This window comes from Plodia interpunctella, chromosome 10 (genome assembly GCF_027563975.2).
Source record: "Plodia interpunctella isolate USDA-ARS_2022_Savannah chromosome 10, ilPloInte3.2, whole genome shotgun sequence".
Lineage (NCBI taxonomy): Eukaryota > Metazoa > Arthropoda > Insecta > Lepidoptera > Pyralidae > Plodia > Plodia interpunctella.
Window position 1 is genome coordinate 5,356,735 of NC_071303.1, and position 25,437 is coordinate 5,382,171.

The 25,437-nt window shown below is 35.0% G+C and overlaps 5 protein-coding genes across 6 annotated transcripts; all 5 read left to right on the plus strand.

The window, feature by feature from the left end:
• Positions 1 to 7,164: 7,164 nt before the first annotated feature.
• On the plus strand, positions 7,165 to 8,090 carry LOC128673124 (cuticle protein 16.5-like). 2 transcript variants are annotated; one of them, XM_053750756.1, is made up of 2 exons: positions 7,165 to 7,269; positions 7,684 to 8,090. In XM_053750756.1, the coding sequence occupies exons 1-2, from the start codon at positions 7,258 to 7,260 to the stop codon at positions 8,017 to 8,019; spliced, it is 348 nt and encodes a 115-aa protein (XP_053606731.1). In that variant the 5' UTR covers positions 7,165 to 7,257; the 3' UTR covers positions 8,020 to 8,090. The 2 variants fall into 2 exon arrangements, with proteins under 2 accessions (XP_053606731.1, XP_053606730.1); XM_053750755.1 differs by having other exon boundaries at positions 7,171 to 7,275.
• A 2,225-nt stretch (positions 8,091 to 10,315) lies between these two features.
• LOC128673122 (cuticle protein 16.5-like) lies at positions 10,316 to 11,267 on the plus strand. Its single transcript, XM_053750753.1, has 2 exons — positions 10,316 to 10,380; positions 10,711 to 11,267. Exons 1-2 carry the CDS (start codon positions 10,369 to 10,371, stop codon positions 11,137 to 11,139), a joined length of 441 nt encoding a protein of 146 aa, XP_053606728.1. The 5' UTR covers positions 10,316 to 10,368; the 3' UTR covers positions 11,140 to 11,267.
• A 190-nt stretch (positions 11,268 to 11,457) lies between these two features.
• Positions 11,458 to 15,022, plus strand: LOC128673258 (protein GVQW3-like). Its single transcript, XM_053750989.1, has 2 exons — positions 11,458 to 11,799; positions 14,819 to 15,022. Exons 1-2 carry the CDS (start codon positions 11,458 to 11,460, stop codon positions 15,020 to 15,022), a joined length of 546 nt encoding a protein of 181 aa, XP_053606964.1.
• A 497-nt stretch (positions 15,023 to 15,519) lies between these two features.
• On the plus strand, positions 15,520 to 16,409 carry LOC128673125 (cuticle protein 16.5-like). The gene is made up of 2 exons (XM_053750757.1): positions 15,520 to 15,672; positions 15,977 to 16,409. Exons 1-2 carry the CDS (start codon positions 15,661 to 15,663, stop codon positions 16,298 to 16,300), a joined length of 336 nt encoding a protein of 111 aa, XP_053606732.1. The 5' UTR covers positions 15,520 to 15,660; the 3' UTR covers positions 16,301 to 16,409.
• Positions 16,410 to 18,015: 1,606 nt separating this feature from the next.
• On the plus strand, positions 18,016 to 23,458 carry LOC128673259 (calphotin-like). Its single transcript, XM_064436211.1, has 4 exons — positions 18,016 to 18,125; positions 18,552 to 19,257; positions 22,305 to 22,330; positions 22,667 to 23,458. Exons 1-4 carry the CDS (start codon positions 18,114 to 18,116, stop codon positions 23,405 to 23,407), a joined length of 1,485 nt encoding a protein of 494 aa, XP_064292281.1. The 5' UTR covers positions 18,016 to 18,113; the 3' UTR covers positions 23,408 to 23,458.
• Positions 23,459 to 25,437: the final 1,979 nt, after the last annotated feature.

A 25,437-nucleotide genomic window follows, 5' to 3' on the forward strand; every position in this document is an offset into this window, starting at 1 on the left:
ATCTGCTATATAACTGTGAACCGCATCAAATTCCATCTAGTATCTACTTTTTGTGTGATGCGAGAACAAACATAAAGGTAGACAGACAAAAATTCTTTAAAAATTTGTTATGGCTTCTGTTAGTTTAAAAAATGCTCCCATTTTTTCTTTTATATATTTTATGTATAGACGTATACTACGAGTAATTTTATTAAGTATATGTATAGATTACAGAAACGAATCATGCCATAATCATGCCATGGTATTACTTTAAACGGCGGCAACATTTTATTCCTTTGCTGACATTTCTATCTGTATAGTGACAAATAGAAATGCATGTCTACTTCTAATGTTCAATCTCTGTCCCATTTATACATACGTATGTTGCCTAAGATTTTGTTAATCATCTTTTTACTGGCTTTCCAGACATAAGATTTTTTTCGTCCTTGCTATTATTTTGTCATCATAAAAATCCAACATACTATGGTCAGTTCAAATCAAAACTAACAATTTATATCATTTCAATATTTCCTATATTTTTTAATGGCTGCTAAATGTATCACCCTGTCTCCAAGTGCAGTAGAATAATTCATGTCACGTCCATGTTTAATTCGCGTAAGTCTTGCCAAGGTGCGCAGGCGATGCGCGGTGCCAACTGATGCCAACACAAGACAATGGGGCCATTTGAAGTCCTTATATATTAGCCTGGACAACTGGCAATTACTCAGTCATTGACGGATACACTTAACAACCACAATGTTCAAGTTTGTAAGTATTTATTTTTATTCTTCACAATATATTTTTTTTTCTTCAGTGTGTAGCAGTCCTTATCCTTAAATATTATAAAAAGAAGCCTGTCGCATCTGTTTGTCTGTACACGATAGGCTAAAAAACTACCGGATAGTACGATTTTAACTAATAACTGTGACTGTAAATTTAACTGTGATTGCTGAGGAAAGCTTAGGTGTATAATTTATTATGTTTTTACCCGAGCGACGCCTGCTAGTAATAAATAAAAGGCAAAACAATATTTTAATTAATTTATATCTTAGTAATCTGAACTGTTTTTAGAAAATACATAAACTTAATTCTAATACTTACCGTACTAAATACACACCTACTTACTTTTTACTCGATTCTCTATTTATTATTTTCAATGTTATCGATATAATAATTAAAATCATCGCCCTTTCCACCACCTACAGGGTCATAAATTTGCTCCTTATCTTGTCTATGTAAATAATTCTTTAAACAAATTCGCGAAAAGTAAATCCAAATTTTTAAAAATGCCATTCAAAATTAGGTCCTTAAAATAAGTATTGTCATAAATAATAATATTTTTTATGTACCTATAATTAGTGGGTTTGCATTGATAGTATGCAGCACTGAATCATTCTTAAGTATATACATAAATTAAATTATTCCGATCGTGATGTATATGATTTTAAAACTGGTTTATCTACAGCTTGATATGTTTTATATTTTAAATAGATTGACATGCTGAAATTACTAATGTAATCAATAATAAAATCTACTAGAATATTCAACAGGATCACATAAAACCTAATCATTTATTAATTAAATGTTATTAGTCTTTTTGTATATATAACATATACAAAGATTCTTTAGAAATTGGTATATAAAAATATTACATTATATAAACTTAGATTCTCTAAAAATATGATGATAGTATTACCATAAAGATGTTTTATGACCCTCAATAACTTCATTTTTCTTGAAACTTTGTAGGTACAGAACCGCACAAGGTATGATTTATTTAAAAACAGCTCCTAAAGTAGTTCTATTTTTAAATATATCACCAGAGCTGGTCTTGGTCCAGTATACGCGTGGGCATAAACGGCTAAACGCATCACTACACAGTCGCTTCACGCTATCTGTCTGTCCCTACATGTGGTCCCTACGTATACTTTTTACTTACTACCAACGTAGGTTTTTTTAAATAGATAAAGTGATTGCTTGAAATAGTTGTCGCTATAGTACCTACATTAATAAATGTAACTTCAAATAATCTATATAATATTTTTTCAGTTAATCTTCATGACCTTCCTGGCGTTCGCCATCGCCAAACCCCTGGTGTACACTTCGCCATTTGCTGCAGCGTACACCGCCCCAGTCGCGGCTTACAGCGCCCCTGTAGCGTACTCTGCGTACTCGGCGTACCCGTACGCGTATTCAGCGTACGGATACGCCGCCCCCTACACGTACTATCTTTGAATGCCGACCAATAAAATGAATGCGAAATTAATATTTACTGATAAGAAAAAAAAAACGTAATGGACCTGAATTTGTTTTAGTATTTAATCTACCAATAAATATTATTTAATTTTCATATTTGCATTTTATTTTAAATTTAAAGGTAGTTAAACCTAAAATTCCTGTATCTCCAGTGATATTGCCTCGTTGTATATGACCTGATAAATCTTTTGGATAAGGTTGACCCGAAAAAACGATCTCATTAACTCATAGCAAACGTCGACCTAATTTAGAAGAGAATTTAGTTTTAGTTTGCCTCCAAAATCAAAACATTTATTATGAAATTAGACCTTGAGGCTTTTTTCACATATATTCTAAGTTAAATAGTATTTATCGAAGCTAAAAACTACTAGCATTTCGGAATGATAACTGCTGAAAAAAACAAATGCCGAAAGAAAAACTCATTTAAACAGTGTTGGGATATCATGTCATAAAGGGCTTACCATATACATATTCTTTACTACAAACCGTTGTCTCAAATGTGTAAAATTATAATTGTTTATAACCTAATTATTGTTTTGAATAAGCTTTTGAAATGTTCGTGAAAAAATGTGGAACCTCATAAAATTTAATCTGTATTTTATTTGTTCTTTCATTATGGGACCTTGAAATACTTAGTTCAATATTTAGTTGATACAACTAAATCTCAAATATTTGGAAGCCTCATTATTGCCTCTATATTTTTTAAAAATTATTTTGCAATTTATAGGCGCCTTGATAAATTAAGAGATCACGGGGCAGTCGTTAAAATTTGCACATATATGTAAATTATTAGAATCGATAGTTTTTAAATTTTAGGTTTTACAAATAGTATTTCTTAAGTAGAATGGGTTTATATTTTACAAAATATTATTTATTTTTGCTTTATTTCTATTAACATTTTCGACTTATTTATAAATTATGTCAAATATTTTTTTCTGCCATATTGATTGGCATTACAATATTGAGTCTTGATTGACTCAAAATCGTAGAGAACATTATTATCTAAATCATATAATAGCGTTTTTGGGAGTCCAGTTTTTGAATTCACAAATTGTGAGATCCATGTTACCAAGTCGATTAATTTATTTACTCCCTACTTAAGGGACCTTCTGTCTTAAGTTATTACGCAAGTTATTATCATATCAATATTCAAAATCTTTTAGGTTTTAAATAATTAGATCGACCATGTAACTTTGTAATTTCCTATATTTATATGGGATTACAAAGTTATTAATGCAGTTGGTATATCTAGAAAACTGGTCCGAAATTCCAAAATTTTAGGTTTTCCCTCGATTTAGACACTAAACACCAATTGTATTCTAAATTTGAAGCTTCTATGTCCGCTAGAAGTGCCTTAGACTTTTGATGATCGGTCAGTGAGTGAGTGACAAAATCAAGAAACTTTAACAAGTTAAAATTCTTAAACTACTGGTTCGAATTCAATGAAATTTGAAATTTGCAGTGTTTATACAATACCTGCTTAGTTACTGAAAATGCAGGCTTCCTGTTTTATCCGCAACAAAGTTAGTCCGAAATTGGCCTGAATTGCTTCGAGAAAAGGATGGTACGGCCGTGCCCTTTTTTTGCTCGACTTGCGGGGGCACTGCCGTGCCCTCTGATTTAGATTTCTTATTAACTTTTATAATTTCACATTTGGTTAAATTATATCTACTTACGTTTTTCGAATCATTAAAATATTTCAAAAATGTACTTTTCAGAAACAGCATTTTAAATGTAGATAATCTATCTATATTATGCGAATAAATTTGATTGTAAATTTTACATAAATGATCATCCTATTCTATGAAATTGGTTCTATTCTAATGTCATTTCAAGCCAAAATAACTACTAAGAATTTCTCAAATCAACAAAGAAATATTGTAGTAAAATAAAAGCGTGTTAAAAATTGAAATGTTGTTTTTTATCTTAGATCATCGTCGCCCTCGCCGCAGTGTTGGGCTTCGCGGCCGCTCAGCCCTACTATGGAGTAGTGTCGTACTCCCCGGGCACCACGTAGCCTACTCCTCTTTTATCCCCTACGCTTTCCCCAGCTTCTCGATGTACGCTGCACCCTACCTCTACGGCAGCTACCACTGGAAGAAGAATTACGTGAAATGAATGATCTAGGTCGGTTATTTGATTATAAATGTTGAATAATTGAAAATAAATGTTTTCTTGCTGGTTCTTAGTTGAATTGAATCAATATTGTTTTAATTTACTACTGATAATCCCGACCTAGAATAGCACTGCTCTACATTATCCCGTAAGGAGGTATGATACGACTAAGAAAAATGTGACCTTGGCAGCTGTTAGGCAACAATAGCATTCCAAATAAAGGTTGATATCAGGCAGGTCGCCGGTTGTAAAATCACAGCCAAATGAAAAAAATTTTTTTAAGCCGACTTCGGCACGGCTTCACTGCCCCAATATGAGAACACGCGAAGATTGTGAGAAAAAATATTTAACTCATGAACTGTGTGTTGTATTCACTTATGTGTTATAATCCTAGGTGATATTTGATACCTACCTAGTGACTAAAATCTTCTTTGATAAACGAATTGAAAAGAAGAAAAGCTTTTCGCGTGCCTTTCCCTTTCAATATCTTAATCATCCGTCTTGTCGGTATTTATTTAAATTTGTTTATAAATCCAACCTACCCCAACCTATTATAGATAGACAATGATTGCAGACGCACTCAGCTACCATACAACGTTCACAGAAATTGTCACCACGACAGTCAACCAGATTTACCAGTTCTAGCGGATGCACAAACGTGGTCGCCATAATAAAAAATATTCGATAGCTATATTATTATGTCCTGATTAATTTACATTTTGATCACAATATTATACAATTTTAAAATTGATCTAGTTTAGTACTCGTCACGTCAATAAAAGGTCGATAAAAATGACAAATGTTTTGAATCATAATAGGAAGCATCCAAGGTTCCTTTTGTGAGGGCTTGAAAATCTAGAAACAAAATCAATTAACTTTTGCCCGCGGCTTCGCCTGCGTGAATTTATGAACCGAAGATTTTGCGTGTATTCTATGAACCGCATTAAGATTTTACACAAAAATAGGAAAAAAAAAACAATAAATTTTGGGGGTACCTACTTAACTTATTTTACTTTATTTACTTACTTACTGAAAGTAAAAAAAAATATATATCAAACCTATAGATACGTATTGCTTAACTATGGATAGGTCTTCAAAAATGATATCGAGGTTTCTAATTTAATTTTTTTCAAAACTGAAAATGTGTCGCCCCTTGTAACTTCTAAAATAAGAAATAAAAAAAAAATCAAATCATTTTATTCAGAAATTAGGCCTTCACAGGCACTTTTTCACGTCATATTCTAAATTAAATGATGTTTACCAAAGCTACAAACCACTAGCATTTCGGAACGACTACTGCTGAGAAGAAACTCATTCAAACAGTGTTGGTCCCTATTATGCCAGAAGGGCTTACCATTTTTTAAATATAAATTTATGTATAATTTTTATCAGTAATATAACAATGTAAGTACACAATAAAGTACATGGCCAAAAGGTATACTGAAACATATAAACTTCCACCGAAAATTGGTTAGAACGAGATCTAGTAAGTTGTTTTTTTTATACGTCATAAATCGTAAACCACAATTTATGTTATGTTACTAACCCTTCATGGGCGAATCCGACTCGCACTTGGCCACTTTTATTCAATTTGTAATTAGGCTTCCATATGAAATTTAATTAAATGATCTGATGCGGCTCAATATCGCAATTATTCAACATAAACAATTACAAAAACTTAAGAATAATATTATGATGCTTGAAGAATAAGTATGATATCCTAATTAAATACAAAATTATTCGTATCGCTCGTTGACATTTCTACAAATTTTGAATTCTTAAAAGGTTCGTAACGTCTCAAGGTTAATGATGTATGTATTTGAGAAATTGAAGATACAAAACTATGGTTATATTGATCTGGAAGAGTGATTTTTAAACTGTTTTGGAAGCTGGGGCCGGAAGAAATATTTTTTTAAAATTAAGCCTTTTAGCTACCTATTAACAAGAATGGTTTTCCCCGGTTGGGAAAAATTGAAATTTATTACATTTTGGAGTTTTGCTTCGTAATAGTAAAAGAATATGTGTTTAGTTATTTCCCTATACGTAATATAGGTTTTTGGTATATTAAGTGTAGATTACTACTAGGTACCTACCTAAAGATTTTTGGGGTTCCCATAATTTAATAACCATGTTTGCAAAATATGCTCAATCGTTATGAAGAGTTTTACTCAAAATAACATATTTTTATGACAATTTAATCATAAAAATCTTATCTGTCTTACAAACAGGGTTAATTAAATGACAAGAAACAAAAAAATATTCTCTACAATTAAATTAGCCGAAATACGGTTCCTATGTACATTAGAGTAATAAGGTACATTAGAGTAAAACTATTACTAAATATTAACAATATATTTCATAATTTAATTTTTTGTATAAGTAAAAGGTCTAAAACAATTTCATTGTTTCTTCCCAGCGATTTAGGAAAAAACTAAAAGAAATGGGGTGATTGGGAATTTACCCAGGTTTTAACCCGGATTAAAAACGCTATATACCTACAAATATATGAGTAGTAAGTATACTTATATTTTATGGGAGATATTGAAAAATTATCATTTTTAACTGGTTTATTAATTGTTTCTAATTTACTCATCATGATATAATGGTAAGTTAAGAGCGGTAGGCAATTCATATCGAACTAGGTAATCGAAATGATAATTAAGCCTTAATTTGCAATATTGGCCTTGAATTCTATATTACGTGTATATTATAAACTGTATACATACCAAATTCAGCCCACTCAAGCTAGAAAAGGTTGAATCTTAAGAATGAAACATTAAAGTCTGTTTTGTTAGATTTTTCGATGCATAATTTCCAATTAGGTCCGGTTTTAGGTGCTACTATAAAATCCACTACAAGGGTGAGACCCGTATCATTCAGATACAGTAGTCTGAAATCAATACAACCATGTTCAAACTGGTAAGTGTAAGTACCAATCATATATTGATTTCTAAGTTTTATTTCTGTTATCCAAACCAGTTATTTATATCTTTCCCGCTTGAGCCCATTTCAACCAAAAGGGCATAGGCCTCCTTTTGGTGAAGTTATTTTTGTGATATTTAATGCCAGATCAACGCATTAGCGACCCCATGTTTAATGTTATCTGTTTGCTGTGCATTATTTTTATATAAATTTACATACTGAAATGCTTCCGTTGTCATGTGGTCTACGCATTCGTCTTATTGACGCAGGATCATGGATTCGAATCACAAGGGATTACTTTGTTCTTGTTTACCGCGATTAGTGTTCTGAAACTTACTTCGCTCATTAGGCAATTTTCAGAAACTTACTTCAGACTTTGTAAGCTCAAATATTGCTTTATTTTTTTTCCAGATGGTATTCGCTGCCCTCGTGGCTTTTGCCGCCGCCAAGCCTAGCCTCATCGCTCCAGTGGCGTTCAGCTCCCCTCTGACCTATTCCGCCCCGGCCCTGGCAGCCTACCCCGCCCCAGCCTACGCCGCCCCAGCCGTCGCCGCCCCAGCTCTCGCTGCCCCAGCTTACGCCACCTACTCTGCACCAGCTATCTCCTATTCGGCCTACTCTCCCCTGGCCTACTCTAGCTACTCTCCCCTGGCCTACTCTGGATACGGTTACTCTGGACTGACCGCCTATGGAGCTGGTTATGACTACGGCTACAGCGGCTACCCTTACCTGTGGAAGAAGAAGTGAATAACGACAATTTAAAGGAATATAGGTACACGAAATTTCACATGAAAATGTAATAAATTAATTCTCCATTATATCTTGTGTTTGAATACTTAAAAGCTAGAAATTAAATATCCGGTATGCGACTACTTCTTCTTTTGTAATATCCGAATGCAATGCAATCGGATACAAAATTACAAAAAAATGTTATCGTACTCTTATATTGTTTCACGAATAAATTTAATTGAACTGAATGAAATGGTCCCAGAACCAATCATCCGTCTTCTTGCGCTAGCCCAACCAGAAATACCAACAACAGAACTATGTAGACTGTATTTAACATATAATAAAAAAATCCGATGCATTTGTATGCAAAATATGGAGGTGCAGATATTTAATGCATATATTACACTGCACATATTCTTCTTTTATTTTACTTTTAAAATAGAGAAACAATTTTTTACTATTAATTAAATGAATATTTACTACCTACCTATTTATTGAATTCCAAATTATAAATGATCTGGTTTTATGTATAAATAAGTAGTTTTATATGTCAAACATGCTTATAAGTATGTGGTTAAATTGATATCATATACTACTTGCTATATAACTATACCTATACTTAGGCATGTTTGACATATAAAGCTACTATATGCTAGTAAGGTAAACGTGGAATGTGCCAGCTGTTTATTAATCCGCGAAGATTGTAAAAGGAAAGGGCTTGAATTCCTGGTTAGTACGATAATGATATTGATATGAAGTAATAATATATCACTATATAAGGATATATCCCTTATCCCTTTAAGCAGATATAGCTTAATACACTGTCTAATAAATAATTTCAAAAAAATCACAATCTGTCAAGTGCAAGTTGAATTGCGGTAGTGATGGTTGGATCTTGCTTATTGTTATTGATATATCACACGATAACAGGCAAATTTTCAAAATATGCTCAGTGCACGGAATATTTACATCGACTTCCTTAAAAAAAAAATTGTGAAACAAGAACTACCTTTCGAGCGTTCGTACTAAGCCCGATTAGCTTATTGATTCACCAATTTGTATGGCAGAGCGAAAATAATTGGGCAATTTTAACCGAGTTCATAAAAAAAATTCGAAACGAAGTTCTCGTCGCGATCTTCGTTTTTATGTATGTTACTCGATTTCGCAAAGACGGCTCGACAGATTTCAAAAAATATTTTTTTGTTTAAAAGGGATATGTTTCTATTAGAAAAATTGCTTTTTTGATTGAAATATTGCTGGCACCGATATAAACTCAAGCCGTAGTTACATGCCAATTAATTTTTGTCTCTAGGTATACAGGTCGTGAGCAAGCTAGGTAACTCTATTTTATATTCTTTATAAGCGGCCCGTCCCGACTTCGCTCGGCTAAAACATAATAATACCTTTAAACCTACCTCAGGAATCACTCTACTATTGATGAAAACCGAATGAAAATCCGTGCAGTAGCGTTTGAGTTCATCGCGAATTCTTTGTTTTATATTTAGTAAGGATTCTGATCCGTTTAAATAAACGCCGTAATAAATTAAACTTTCCTCAGGAATCACAATATTTATTGGTGAAAACCGTGCAAAAACGTGTCCGGCAGTTCTTGAGTTTAGTTCTCGCGTTCAGAGAGACGACAGATAGGTTGATGTGACTTATTTGTATAATATGTAAGGATTTAAAAAAATTGTTACAAACATTTAGATCTGTGTTATCTGAATAAATCATGCTATTATTATAACGAGGACACAAATGCAATTATTTACATTGAATGTGTCATATCATCTGTATAGAAAGTTTAATAAATCATACTCCCTACATTTGCCACTCATACATTTTTTAGAAATATATCTTATAGACCAATTTATTTAGATATGATAGACATAAAGGCATGGAAAGAAGAAGATTGAGACAAGCAGTAAGTATTTAAATATTATTTTATATACTATTTATGTGCTAAATTAAGTTTGATAAAAAACGTAAAAGGGTAATTGGAGTTGGTACATACATTTTAACAGAATTAAAATATATTTTTTTGGGAAATCTTTACATTTTTCAGTTTACACATAAATTACATGCTTCATCAATCTAACGACATGTTTAGGGCAATTAATTTAAATAACTATATTAAACTCGATGTGTCAAATTAACCTTGAACATGAGCAATTTTTGACGTAACAGAATTATAATTAAATTTTAACCCACATATTTTTATGGGAAATCGAACCTTCTGTCTGTTACAAGAAGCGTTGTTTAACAAAAATGTTATAAATTATATAGGAAGTACATAAAGATAGTATAAATTGAACGACAGGGATGAGCCCAGCATCATTCAGCTTCTACAGTTGACACAAAACCAAAACCATGTACAAACTGGTGAGTGGCCAAATATTATTTGATATTCGTTTATAAAAGATTCCATTAAAATTAACGATTATTATTAGGTCGTACAAACGATAAATTAGTGATATTACTTTTTTAAAATTTTGTGCAGTTTGGATTTCTGAAAATTATTCCGATAACAAATTATCGATTAAATTTTAATTTAATTATTATTAATTTAATGATTATGCATAAATAACTCTCTTTTCTCTCCAAAGATATGTATCCCAAGAACGGTGCTACACCGGTCTATTTTGATTGAAAATCAATAAAAAAAAATATTTCAACAGAAGATGAACTGAAAATTTTTCCCTCATTTTTCAGTTCATCTTCGCCGCAATCCTCGGGCTGGCTGCCGCCAAGCCCCAAGTCTACGGCCCAGTGGTCAGCGCCAACTCGGCTCTGGCGTACTCCGCCCCGGCTCTCTCCTACGCTGCCCCGGCTGTATCCTACGCTGCCCCTGCTGTATCCTACGCTGCCCCATCGGTCTACTCCGCCCCTGTGTCATACAGCGCCCCAGTAGTGTCCTACTCCGCCCCTGTTTCGTACGCCGCTCCTTCGGTTTACGCCAAGCCTGTGGTCAGCTACTCCGCTCCGGCCGTCTCCTACTCCCCCGCCGCCGTCGCCCCCGTTCAAGCTTACTCCTCTCCTGTAGCGTACTCTGGATACGCCGCTGCCCCCGTAGCGTACCCTGGCTACGGCTACGACCTCGGATACAATGGTTACCCTGTCTATTACTACAAGAAGAAGTAAAATGTACAATTTAACTGCACATGTCAAATTTAAGCAGCTTTAAGACCCAAAGATTTATGTACCTGTTAATGTGATTTTAAATGTACCACTCTACATGTAATAATTATATGCTTTTGAAATTTGACAAAGTTGTGTACTACGAGGGGAGGTCAATAAGTTCGCGGAATGGAGGGGTTGGTGGGGGTAGGTTTACTCGTCCAGGTAGTTACTAGTTGAGCACCTCATTAAGAGTATATATATCAAGTTTGAACGTAATCGGGTCATTAACTTTTGTGTTATCGACCTGTAAACAACTGAATCGGGAAGAAATCAGCCAGTATGGAGAAAATTGAACACCGCGCCGTTATTAAGTTCCTTACCAAGCAAGGAAAATCCGCTCAGATTATTTTTCAAGAGCTGTTGGCTGTTTACGGGGACTCTGTCCCTGAAAAAACCATGGTTTACAAGTGGCATGGTCTTTTCAAACAAGGAAGAGAGTCCATTGAAGATGACCCACGCTCCGGACGGCCAATTGAGGCCACCACTTCGGAAATCGTCGAAAAAGTAGAAAAACTTGTATTGGAAGATACCCGGTGGAAGAAGAAGCAGCTTGCAGCAATGATTGGAGTATCCGAAACCAGTATTTTGAATATTCTACATGATCATCTTGGCATGACTAAGGTCAGTGCAAGATGGGTTCCGAGAATGCTCACGCCACTTCAAAAACGTGAACGTGTCGAGTGTTCTCGTCAGTTTTTGGAGCTCTGTGGAGAGAGAAAGGAAGAAATTATGGCCCGGATTGTTACTGGTGATGAATCCTGGGTTCACCACTATGAACCTGAGTCAAGCAAGAGTCGATGCAGTGGCATAAAAAAGGCACACCTCCTCCAAAGAAGTACAAAGTGACACAATCGGCTGGCAAGCTCATGGCGACTGTCTTTTGGGATACAGAAGGCATTTTATTGATCGATTACAAAGAACGTGGTGTGACTATAACGGGACAGTACTACGTTTCTTTACTGGAAATATTAAAAGAAGCTATTAAGGAAAAAAGAAGAGGAAAGTTGTCAAAAGGTGTGCTCCTTCTGCACGACAACGCACCCGTTCACACGTGCCATGTTGCGACGGCTGCCATTCACCGATGCGGCTTCGAACAATTGAACCACCCACCCTACAGTCCAGACCTGGCACCCAGTGACTATTATCTATTTCCAAAAATGAAAAAAGAGCTGCGTGGAAAAAAATTTGGCGACGATGAAGAAGTGAAGTCGGCAATTTCGGCCTATTTTGACACCAAAGATAAATCATTTTTTTTCGATGGTATAAATAAGTTATTTGAGAGATCTGAAAAATGTATTAGTGTTAAGGGAGAATATATTGAAAAGGAAAAATAGTTTGGTGTTTAATTTCAACCCGCTTCCCCCTTATTCCGCGAACTTTTTGACCTCCCCTCGTATGTGTTCTTGTTACCTATGTTGTTCTTCACGTTTACCGTAACTTTAATTACTAATACCAACAATAAATAGATAAACATTTTATTTCTATTATTTATTTAATTATTGTTATAATATTTATCCTACCCTTACTGTTCCGATATTCACTAACGCAACGTACCAAGCCAACTAATTTAAATATACCGTTTACGCCTGATACGTGGAATCGGCAAATATGCGTCGCGTTTTCATCATTTATTATTATTTATTTCCATCATTAGCAATCAAGCTCCGAGTAATAATAATGTTACTACTTAATAATTACACTTTTTACTAAACAATTTAGTCGAGATTATAGTCTAATTTACTTTTCCTTTTCTTTCAAACCAGGTATCGACAGATTAAAAATACTAAGTAATTTAAGCTAGCTTAGCTTAGCTATAAGCTAGCTAGCTTGTGTTTAGTATATTCGTAGAAAGGTATCAGAATAGATTGAACTTAATCATTCTTAAAAAAACTATGGTTGATGTTTTTTATTCGATTGAGGTTAATATTGTTAGTTTGTGACGAGCATTGTTGACAAGCTTTGTTAAACATGTTTAATTTGGTCCATCCAAGTCGGTTAAAATATTTAGTTCAAATAGTTGTTGTAGGCAAAATAGTTCGTCATATCTATTGTGCGAACTTGAACGTAAACATATTTCGGAAGTGCGTCAATTCAGTTACACGAGCCACGGCATTCAGATTGAGGTGAAAGGCTCTGCGATTCTTTAGGAAACCTTTTAAGGCCTTGTTCCCATTTCTCATACTTGTACTGAAAGCTTATGTATCCAGTGTCTGAGTATGACGTTTATAAACAGGAGTAGGAGGCGAAAAAATGTACACCTTGTGAAAGTAAGGTGAAACGGTATAAATATCATGAGATTCCCATTTATTAATTATGTGTAATGGTTAGTATTTTTGTTTAAAAGCTCGTCTTTCGTGCTGTTGCAGGACATAAATTATAGATAATGCCACTCATTCGCGATATTACCTCTAAATTATAGAAAATAATTTGGATTTAGATTGTAACAAAATAAAATAAGCAGCTAGTAATTAAATAAATGATGCATTTTGTTACCCTTCGTAAGGTCAAAATTGCACTAATTTTGCAAAAAAGCAAAGCATATTAATAAAGGAATTTAAACCTTACATCGAAATCATAGAGTGTATTTTATTGCACATGCACTAGTGCAAGGGAGTAGAGTCCGGTTCCAAGATGTTACTATAAAATCTGCGCCTGGGATATAGGCGACATCATTCAGATTAAGTATTCAGAAGGAAACACTAAAATGTACAAACTGGTAAGTGACCAACTTTCTCATTTCTCTTATTTTATATTCAATCACATTAAACCTAGACATGTTTAAATAAAATTTTGTATAGATATAGAACATAACCTTGAAAAGCACATAAAGTATTTTTAATCCCCTAATTCTAAGGTGTGTGAAGACCCGAACCGCAGCTAGTAATGAATAATAAACAGAAAGTTTTTTTGAGTGCGCAATTTTTTCTATCCAAACCAGTCTGATAACAATTTTGTTGCATGCACTTAAGAAGCTAAATATTGGGGAAGGTTAGGTAAAGGCTAAATGCCGTATGCACTATGGACTAAAGCGGGTTTCGATATTACCTGCTGTGATTCAAAATTGATATCGCACTGATATACTTATTGGTCTATTTAAGTACCATGTTATTGCGGTGAAGTCATGCACAAAATATTATTAAGCTGGAAGGGACATACATAAAAAACGTTTGATTAGACAGGATGGCTTTTTGAACACCACCAGAGTTTTGTTGTAAAGAAATGTATAGTGAAAAGTTACAAACATATTTTGTTCTTCCATATAAATTCGCGGATCAGCTGATCGAAGTCATCATCGAATCTCGAACATTTCACTATATTTTTTATGGAAGTCGATGTTTGAGCATATAGTGAAAGGGTGTGTTAAAAAAGCCAACATGAATAATCAAACGTTTTTACAACTTGCAATGTAACTATGTATGTCTTGATGTCTATTCGGGTAGAATCTTCCAACTTAATTTTGATCTTCATCTGATGAGCTGAAATTTTGTATACATGTTTAGTATGGATGACAATTCATTATTATAATAAGTATGACCGGATGGTGCACCCAGGAACGGGACACACATTGAAAGCAATAAGATCTATCGGACAATAGTAAAATCTTGTCAAAATATACATTTTTGTTAAAAACTTATTACAGTTGCTATTGGTAGCCGTTCTCGGGCTGAGCTCCGCCAAGCCCAGCGTGGTTTACCACGAGCCTCACGTATCCGTCGCCTCCGTCTTGCCGGTCGCCTCAGCCGTGCACCTCTCTTCTCCAATCGCATACTCCAGCTACGTCGCTCCAGTCTCCTACAGCACCTACGAAATCGACTCCTACCCCTCGTACTATTGGAGACGCTGAATTATAAATATGTAAACCTAAAATATTGGTAACTGGAACGTGAAATGGACTAATTGATCAAAAAAACATTTGGCAGTATTTTCGAAATAAAGTGATTTCGCTGTATTGGATTGGATTATGTTCTTTTTTTGATAAATAATAACACCTTGCTGTTTACTTAACGTGTATTGACATAACTTAATATAATTAAACTTATTTTGTATCTGTTTAGTACCCGCAATATATTTCTTGCGAGGATGTCAACGACTTATTACTATCATAACTAGAAATAATTTTGTCGCATTTTGTTTTAATATGTTAATTACTTTAAAATATATTTATACTTACTGACCAGGAGCCGATAGTCATAAATTTTAACGAAATTTTGTTAATTAGTGGATATTCCGATGATATCATGCCCCATTCCTTCATTGGATCCAGTTTTAACATTGACAACTCACTGATACATTTTAATTTAAATATTTCTCACCTACAGTTCACATAAGGAATTTTGAGTTCTATCTTAAATTGTTTATGGGTAATTTATGGTATGTTTTATGATAATGTTTATAAAGAAAAAGGTCCGGTTTTACTTCATATAAATACAGAGACCAGGATTAGCTCATCATCATTCAGTTCGTCTGAAAGAACCAGTAACCATGTACAAGCTGGTAAGAATGTTTTTCCAAATTTGATTGTGTTTTGTTTAGATCAAACAAATATTTTGTACATGAATTTAAAAAAATAAGTTGTTATTTTTATAAAATATTAAATTAATCTGATAGATTCTTTCAGTAAGAGACTTTTTGTACTAAATTTCTGGTAACTAAATAACATCTTGACGCTGCCAAGAAACCTCTTTCTTACTTATAAAACTAGATACTTTTATAAAACTAGAAATGTTCCACATTATTTTAATAAGTAACTGTCAGTTTTCATACGCAGATACAATAATAGGTTTCTCTTTTTTTCCAGATTATTATTTCCGCTGTTCTGGCCCTGGCCGCCGCCAAGCCCGAAATCATTACTCCCTTGGGCTACACCCCTGCTCTGGCAGTCCATGAGCCAGTTCCAGTAGCCCATGCGCTCCCAGTGGCCGCTCCTGCTGTACCAATCGCCACTCCAACTCTGAGATACGCCGCTGCGGCTCCCGCTATTGCTGCCCCATTGGCCTACCCTGCCCCCGCCTTGCCTTACTCCCCCGTGGCCTGGACCGGCTATGCCGCCGCTCCTGCCCCACTACCTTACGCATACAACTTCGGATATGACTACCCTTCCTATTACTGGAAGAAACGTTAAGAGCAGAGATCGTAACATAAAATTCTAATTAAAGTCACATCCAGAAATGTCAACCATAATATTACAATTCATTGTCAAATAACCAATAAACATTATTTTATCGCTATAATTTTTTTCTGGCTTTCTTTCCTCTAAATTCCAATCATATCCAAAACGTATCTACTACTAGGTGGCTATCTCTTAAAAGCATTGCTATGGCATTTAATAAAATACGATCATGTTCGGTTTTTCAATTTAAAATACCGTCAAAGTTCAGCAATTGAAGCAAGTAAGTTGTTAAGCGTAGGAAGTCAGAAAACATAAATCTATGTAAATGTATGCTTTTGTATTGATTTAAATTTATAAAGAGGACTTATTCTATGATTCAAGCCTAGCCGAAAATGGAGCACATTTAATAATTTATGCATTTCACGAATATTTAGTTTCCTCATAGAAATCTGATATTTACGGAAATAACATAAAGTTTATTTTTGTTTGCTATTGATAATGCCACCTGAAATTTTCTGATCTGGTCCGGTTTTGTTATATAGGATATAAAAGATGGAGGAAACTAACCGTCATCATTCCTTTTCAAATCAGCTGCAATCATGTACAAATTGGTAAGTTTAAAAATAAATTAGAACCAACGCCAAAAATTACGTTAATGACGTATTCATGTAAAAGATCTCTCTCAACACTCATATTGCAAAAGATCTCTCTCATATTTTTCTTTCTTATCTGAGTGTTTTTCCTTCTTTAGCAAGTCCGTGCTTAGTAAAAATCACTTCACAGGTTCTTTGGCATACTTAATTGTAATTATCAGCATATCTTCCTTGACGACATTGACAGCCAGCAGAGCTTTCCATTTCATATTTCTCTCACCTTTTTTGCCATTTCATGGACGTTTATTCTAGTTATTTTACAGGTAATTATTACCGCCATCTTGGGCCTCAGTGCCGCCAAACCTTGGGGCATCGCGCCATTCGACTTTGTTTCTCCGTTAGCGCCTGCTGTGGACGTCGCCCTTGCAACCCCTGCCATACCTGTAGCACCAGCCCTTAACATCGCACCCACTTACAGGCTAGCCCCCATTGGACTCAGCCCTCTTAGCTACCCTGCCACAGTTCTTACCTACACTGGCCCAACTTACGCCGCGAACTACGGATTCGACTACCCTTCATTGTTGCTGAAAAAGCGGTGAATTGATAATTGATTGAAACTAATCATCTGCCACGTTATACCAATACCCACCACAAACATGTAATTGTTTTTCATACTTTTTAACTTCCCAATGTGATATATAATTTTTCTGTATTTTCATACATCGCTTTAAAAATAAAACTGTTAAGCACTGAATATTGTTTAATAATTAAAATCAAAAAATCATACGTTCATGTAAAAATAATTTATATTTTATTATTAAAATCCTTTGTCACTCCTTGTATTAATCACAATGGAAAACGGAAAGGAAGTTCCTTCCGTACGCCGCGTAGTATTTATCTAGTGCATCGAAATGCCTTATTACTAAATTAGACTAAGTTTACTAAGATATATGGATTCTATTAATTGTAATTTTTGATGCAGATCATCCACTCAAAGACCGATCTAGCCTTGACAATTAGTATATTTTGATACGATTTTCATATTTTTGCATTTTTCAATCAAAACAAAAAGGTGTCGTTGCAAACTGGGCTGTATAATCAAATACATAAAGCTTACTAAATAATTTTGCAATGAACAAACGTGAAGGAAGTCCGGTTTTGAAAAGCATATAAAAAAGACAAGATGGTAGATGGATCATCATTCGGCAGCGACTGTTTAGAATATCACAACCATGTACAAATTGGTGAGTTTATTATATGATTTATAAATGTAATTTACCAATTTCCATAAGGTAGAAGTTGTATCAAAGCCCAGCTATTGATGAGATCTCTTTTAATGGATCATTCAGAACAAATACCCATAGAACGACAGATTTATATATTACTTAGGCATAGAATTGCGTTGAGTTCTCTTTATTTCTCTCACTCTCTGTCATATGTTGTGCTATAACTATAAAAATCATCGTGGAGTCAGATTTTATCCTGACATGCGTTTTGACAGTCGCCAGTTGCAGGTTCAATTAAGAATTGCTGGCCGGTTTTAATTTTGATATCTGTGAGGACATATTTCTCTTATTTCCTAAATATGTAAGAGGATTTACGTAAGTATCCCTTTTATTTCCATAAATACAATATTCAACTTACTTTTTTTTATTTTTCATCTGTTACAGTTAGTGTTCACCGCCATCCTCGGCCTTGCTGCCGCTAAGCCCAGCGTGGGCTATGGATTGGGATATTCAGCTGGCTATGGATCATATGCTCCAGGATTATCGTACACTTCATCTTACGCTGCCCCAGCGGTGTCTTACGCTGCACCAGCAGTGTCCTACTCCGCCCCAGCGGTGGCTTACTCTGCTCCAGCAGTCTCTTACTCAGCTCCAGCGGTATCTTACTCTGCCCCAGCGGTGTCTTACTCTGCTGCTCCAGCGGTGTCTTACTCTGCTGCTCCAGCGGTATCCTACTCTGCCCCAGCTGTATCATACTCCGCCCCAGCAGTGTCTTACTCCGCCCCAGCTGTGTCGTACGCCGCCCCAGCAGTTCGTTATTCCGCCGCCCCCGTTGTCGCCACCTCCTCAGTCCGGTACTCAGCTCCCGCTGTCTCCGTAGCCCCAGTAGCTGCCGCCGTAGCCGCACCCGCCGTAGCCGCACCCGCCGTAGCCGCCCCCGCCGTAGCTGCTCCCGCCGTAGCGTACCCCGCTCCAGCTGTATCTTACGCTAAGCCAGTCCTCGCCTACACGGCATCTTCTCTTGCCCCTGTAGCCTACTCTGGCTACGGATACGGAAGCTATGCCGACTACTCTCCCCTGGCTTACTCCGCCTACTCTGGATACGGCCTTGGCTACGATTACTCCTCTCCTTTCGGATACTGGAAGAAGCGTTAAGAATCTAGTTTTAACTAGTGACGAGATCGACTGATATCATTTGTCAATGTGAAGTTATACGAATTTTATATTTGTTTTATGTTACCTAATTGTTTTCTTATTGAACTTTTCTTATAATTTAAGAAATTTTGTAAAATGAAATTGACATATCTAGTCCAAAATACATTTTAATTTGCGTGACGAGTTGTTCCTTATTTTCTTTTTGCCATATCTTTGTAGGTAGATGAGAGTAACTCCATCTAATTGAATATTAATAAAGACACACAATAAGAAGAAGCAAAATATGTTATGAGTTATGATATAAATTTAAAACATACACACACAGGCCAAGTTCTAAATATGAGAAGGATTCCGATTAATATTTGCATTGCAAAGCGTATCACTAATCTCGATTGAGAAGAGTTATCAAAAAAACTTTGCCATATTTTTTATAACACATAAATTGAATAAAAACATCATCATAAATATGTAAATTAACTAGCATTTCTTTAAAATCTTTGAAATAGATCTGGAGACATCGTAAATATTTGACAAGTCTAGTTTATGGCACGTGTATTTTTTATATATCTATTTATTACTAAATGGCCAACCAGACATGCGCAATGTTTTCGACGCGAATGAAACAAAGTTTGCAATAATAGGTACTATCCCTACAAAGTAAACCGTCGTGCTATCATTTATAGAGTTCCATACCTCAAAAGGTAGGAAAGGATCACTTTTTGCCCATTTTTCTCAAGAACACGTAAAGCTTTCAAGTTGAAAGTTGTTAAAACATCAAACTGGAAAGCCAAGGCAATCAAAAATATGACCATTGACATTGCGTGCGACATACGCATATTTTTTATTTCACAAGAGAATCACAAACTAGGTATAGGGTGTTTACTGTTCACCTAGAATAATAGATAGATAGATAAACACTACAAAAATTCCGAGGAACCTTTAGTGCACGGATCCAAGGTCACAGATTCATTTTGAAAATAGGAAATGGTTCTCAAAGATTTGTCTAATGAAATCTGGTACCGTGTTCAAAAAGATAAAGATTTAGAATTAAAATTAGTACTTTACAACTATCTGTAATATAAACATAGTATAAAATGTTGTCATTTCCTGCTGTCAAAATTACTTCAGCAGATATTCCCGCTGAACAAGTTTAAGTTGAGCGTCAAATCAACCATTAAGGCTTAACATATACTCGTAATGCTCGTACACCTATTTCTTAAATTCCTGAATATGCTAAAAGAGAATAATAGTAGGTACCTGCATTATAGTACAATCGTACAAACGTTGAAGATTACTTATGAGGCGGATTTCGCATCTACGATCATCTATCACTAAATTATATACCCAGTGTTAAAAATATGAAATGTTCACAAGTCGTCGAACTGGTTCACACTTGTGTATGGTGTGATGTTGGATCGTTTAAGTTTTTAATACATCCAATCTTGCAATACTATATATCTAACAGGTCGCATATTCTGATTTAATCTGATATTGCACTTTTAAGGGAATGGTAGGAGGAATGAACATACTATAATAAAAATATTATTGTACTATTTATTTAAATTTTGTATCTGTTTTGAAAGTTTGGATAAAAATAAATCTTATGAAAAGTAGCTGCTTCTTCTTGTACTGTCATAGTCTTATTTCTAAATCTATATTAATATCATAATTGTGATAGTGTGTTTGTTTGTCCTTCGTGGCATTGGATTGAGGTGATTTTTAGTAGGGAAAGCGGGAGAGTAAAATAAGCTATTGTTTGCTGCGAGTGAAAGCGGATCGGTTGTTTGTTACTCAATTAAACAAAGTTTAGTGGATAGATTTAGGTAGAATATACCCTGGAATTTCACAAAAGTAGAGGTAAGGGATTTAAGACGAAATTCTCACGTGAAAGCGATCCCATAGAAAAAATATTAGATCAATTAAATATATTTTTACTAATTGTTTCAGAGGTAAGTATAATTCTATTTAAGTTGTAGTAAGAATATTACATAATTTAACATCCCATTCCATTCATATAATTTCAATGTTAATAGTTGTTTTTAATTTAAAATAATTCGTTTAGTTATTTTTAATAATAAATAATAAAATGATTTATTTATGGCAAAAAGAATCAATTTATTTGTACATACATTTCCTTAATCTAAGTTAGTAAGGCAAAAACTATTTATTTATAGAAAATTGTGATCCTGTCAGAGGTGACCGTTAGCTATCTACCTCCATCTTGCAAGTACACCTATAAAGTGCGCCCACGTGGACGAATGGGTTTTATTGCTTGATGTTTTCAAGATGAGATTGGGGCTCCCACGAGTTCTGATAACTAAGGAAAAGGTTTTCTTCTTGATTATGGCATGATAATCGTAAGTATATGCATTTGCAAATATACCAGGCACGCTACAGAAATGTGGAAGGCCATCCGCACTCTAAAATCAATATTATATGCGCAGGGCGTTGAAAGCACATTTTTAAAATATTATTTCGAATACGAAATAATATTTTAAAAATGTGTAATTAGATATTTAAAAAATACTGGAAAATTAATCAATATGCTTTCAAAATTATTATTTAGAATGCATATTGATTAATTTTCCAGTAGTGTTTTCGAAAAATTTACAATGCACTGCTTAGTCATTGATGTATATGCGTAGTAATATGTATTTTATTAATACTTACCAACTAGGTGATTTATCAATACAACACTAAAATATAAGTACTATTTTTGGCAGGAATTTTACTAATTAACATTAGACAATCAACTAACAGGTGTAAATGTGACTCCCGCCCTTTGATTATTTCCATTGATTATAATGAACGAGTTCCATCAAATTAGCCTTGACGATAACAAATTATAACACAACTGATATATTTTACATTTCTATAGCTCGATCACTTAATTAGCATTCTTAATGTGTCATATTGCACGGAATTAAAGTCGATTTTGCAGACAAAAAAATGGAACAGGCAGAAGGAAGTCCGGTTTCTCGGGTGTCCTATATAACAGACGCTTGGGATGAGCCCACTATCATTCAGTTGCGACGGCCTGAAAATCAAACACAACCATGTACAAATTGGTAAGTCACCTTTGTAGGTCTAAAATAATTGAAAATTGAACTTTGGTAATATTATCAATAATTAGATAATAATAGATAACCATTATTATTTTATATTATTATTACTATTTAAAATTGTAACTCATTTGATATTAGAATTATTAGCGAATATCTGTAAAATCATTATACATATTTTAACCCTTATTAGAGTATAAAATATTATTAAATACAAAATTACTGGCAAACTACAAAAAATCACTGTTCCGACATTTAGAAATCATAAATGACTATAAAATTCTATGCAAAACGTAGATTGATATCAGCACTAAGTTTACGTAACCTTTTTTTTAATTTCAGTTGGTAATCGCTGCAGTGCTGGGGCTTTCAGCCGCCAAGCCTAACAACTACTATCTCCCCCCCACCACTGGTGTGGCATATTCAGCGCCTGCTGTTGCCGCCGTAGCCACTCCCGCCGTCCGTGTGGCCGCCCCAACCTACACCGCTGCCACCGCATACGCCGCCCCTGCCTACACTGCGCCTGCAGCCGTCGCTACGCCATCGTACGCTGCCCCTGTCGCCAGGACTTACGCCGCACAGGCAGTCGCCGCCCCAGCTGTTGCCACTCACGCCGTCGCAGCCCCAGCTGTGGCTGCTCCCGCATACCGTTCCTACGCTGCTCCAGCCATCGCTGCCGCGCCCGCCGTCGCTGCCCCAGCCGTGACTTACTCCGCCCCAGCTGTCCGTGTTGCTGCCCCGGCCGTCGCCGCTCCCGTTAGCTATGGCGCCCATGCCGTCGCCTACTCAGCTCCCGCCGTAGCTGCTGCCCCCGCTGCTGTGGCCTACTCCGCCCCAGCTGTGGCTGCCGCCCCTGCTGTCGCCTACTCTGCCCCTGCTGTCGCCTACTCCGCCCCTGCTGTCGCCTACTCCGCCCCCGCCGTCGCCGCTGCCCCCGCCGCTGTTGCCTACACCGCCCCAGCCGCCGTAGCCTACTCCGCCCCTGTAGCCTACTCTGGCTACTCCGCGTCCGCCCCTGTAGCCTTCTCGGGCTACGCCGCGACTGCCCCCGTCTACTCCGGCTATGGTTACATCAAGAAATAAATTAATTTAATATAATAGCGAAATCAATACAATAAACTGCTGAAATCATCATTCGTTATTTTTCATTATACATCGTACCGACAAACAAGGCCTATTTGTATTTAAGTACATTACTATACACTCCTTATTTAAAGGTTATTTATTAGTAGAATTATAAAACTTTAATGCAAACTTATCGTCATTAGTCTGTAAAGATGATAAAAGTAAATATTTCCTCATTCGCAGTTATGAATAAAATAATCTCTTTTTTTTTCATAAACAGATTCCCAACTATTCAGTTGGGAATCTGTTTATGAAAAAAAAGAGATTGTATGTATTCACATAACACAGTTTTATATTAATTAATTATACTAAACGAAAATCACACTTGCACCGCCCAAGTGACATCAAAGATGCATGCAACTATACAAGACTCCCCCACGACCACACTTGGCATACAGGTCTCTTATATCTGTTTATGATATGCATGAATGACTCTAATATAATCAAGGGATTTTTTCGGAGATGCTTTAGGTAGACTTTTGCACATAAAACGTGAATATCGTTATAGTTTATTTCACTATTTGTAATAGGTTTGTTTGCAATTAAATTGTATTACAATCATAAGATCTGATTTCTAATTTTTTTACGATATTTCAAAAATTATTTTACAGTTGGTTAGTTACGATATACTTATACTATACCTTTTGCTCACACCAACAAAGAACTACTGAAATATTTTCAATATTACTTTAGCTGAGTGGAACTTATGTGGATAGAGAATAGTGAAAAATATTGTCATTTCCTTCCTAAAGTCGTAGTCCTTCCACATGGCTTACAGTCGCGGCCATTATGTGGAATGTAACACACACAACAACTCCTTGAAAAATGGTGAAGAAGTGGTTTGCCATTGCGTTCTCACATTTCACACAATATCAGCTAGTATCATCAAATACAGTGCAGCTTCACTATGTTTTCCTTCACCAGAAGCAAGTGATGGTCTATTAAAATTAATATCTCTCATGAGCGTTTTCTTTACAAAAATATTTAATGAATGAATAATTGGTAAGGATTCTGTTTAAAGAATGTCTGTCCTCTGATTATTTTAACGAATTTAAGACTGCAATAGGTAATAAAAAGAACTAGGCACTCAACTCAATATTTACTGGCAATGAAGCATGTACACATTTTTAAAAACCGTGAAAATTACTTCATCCATCCTATTTCAATATATTATCGATTTTACTTTTACAAAACATTGTAGCAACGAATTAAATTTAAACAACACAAAAAATGGAATAATTACTGTATTTGATAACGTTGAACTAACATTTTCAAATACAGAAATTATTATATTTTTTTTGTGCCTAGATTTTAGGCAGTTTTCAATCTGGGGTAAAAGTGATCATATCAGCAAATCTTTTGATTAACAAAAGGATTGTGAATTTTTTAGCATTTCGATCACCGTCATTGCCTTCTCATGATCCTTCAAATTTCAGCAAAGACTTCTTTCTACTACCCTAATTTATGAGTAATCTGTTCCAAATTTTATCAAAATTATATTTTTAGATTATAGAAAGATTATTTATTTTGAAGTATGGTAATGAACGGACGGCAGTCAAAACGCTTAAAAATTAATCAAAAACCAAAATTTTAGATAATTTAAAATTCTTATTTTGGCTGTAACATAATTGAGTATATTAAAATACAGCAAAATATCGATCAAGTAGCGGCCATTGAAACATTTGGCGAAATGTCACCTGAACTCGTTTTCTAAAATAAACCTTGAGCTTATTTTGAATATCCGTATAATACGCACATAAATTTAATAGTAGATAGTTTAACTAAAGTAGATCACCCGATTTGGTATTACTGAGTGTAAATATAGGTAGATAACAAACAAAAATATTAAAATTATGTCCTCACGTTTTCACTAATATACCATATTAATAATATACCATTACCCATATCACTAATGTTTTACTATAAACATAAGATCATCTGATCGGGTATTGTATTTAATAATGTGTAATGTTCAAGGCTTGAAAAAG

What these genes read in the sequence shown, in the direction of transcription:
- LOC128673258 (XM_053750989.1), top strand. Translation starts at nt 11,458, where the DNA reads ATGGAGAAAATTGAACACCGCGCCGTTATTAAGTTCCTTACCAAGCAA. An exon ending in ATCATCTTGGCATGACTAAG is followed by an intron (nt 11,800 to 14,818) that starts GTCAGTGCAAGA and finishes AACTTATTACAG; the next exon opens with TTGCTATTGGTAGCCGTTCT.
- LOC128673259 (XM_064436211.1), top strand. An exon ending in TTTCGGATACTGGAAGAAGC is followed by an intron (nt 19,258 to 22,304) that starts GTTAAGAATCTA and finishes CGACGGCCTGAA; the next exon opens with AATCAAACACAACCATGTAC. An exon ending in ACACAACCATGTACAAATTG is followed by an intron (nt 22,331 to 22,666) that starts GTAAGTCACCTT and finishes TTTTAATTTCAG; the next exon opens with TTGGTAATCGCTGCAGTGCT.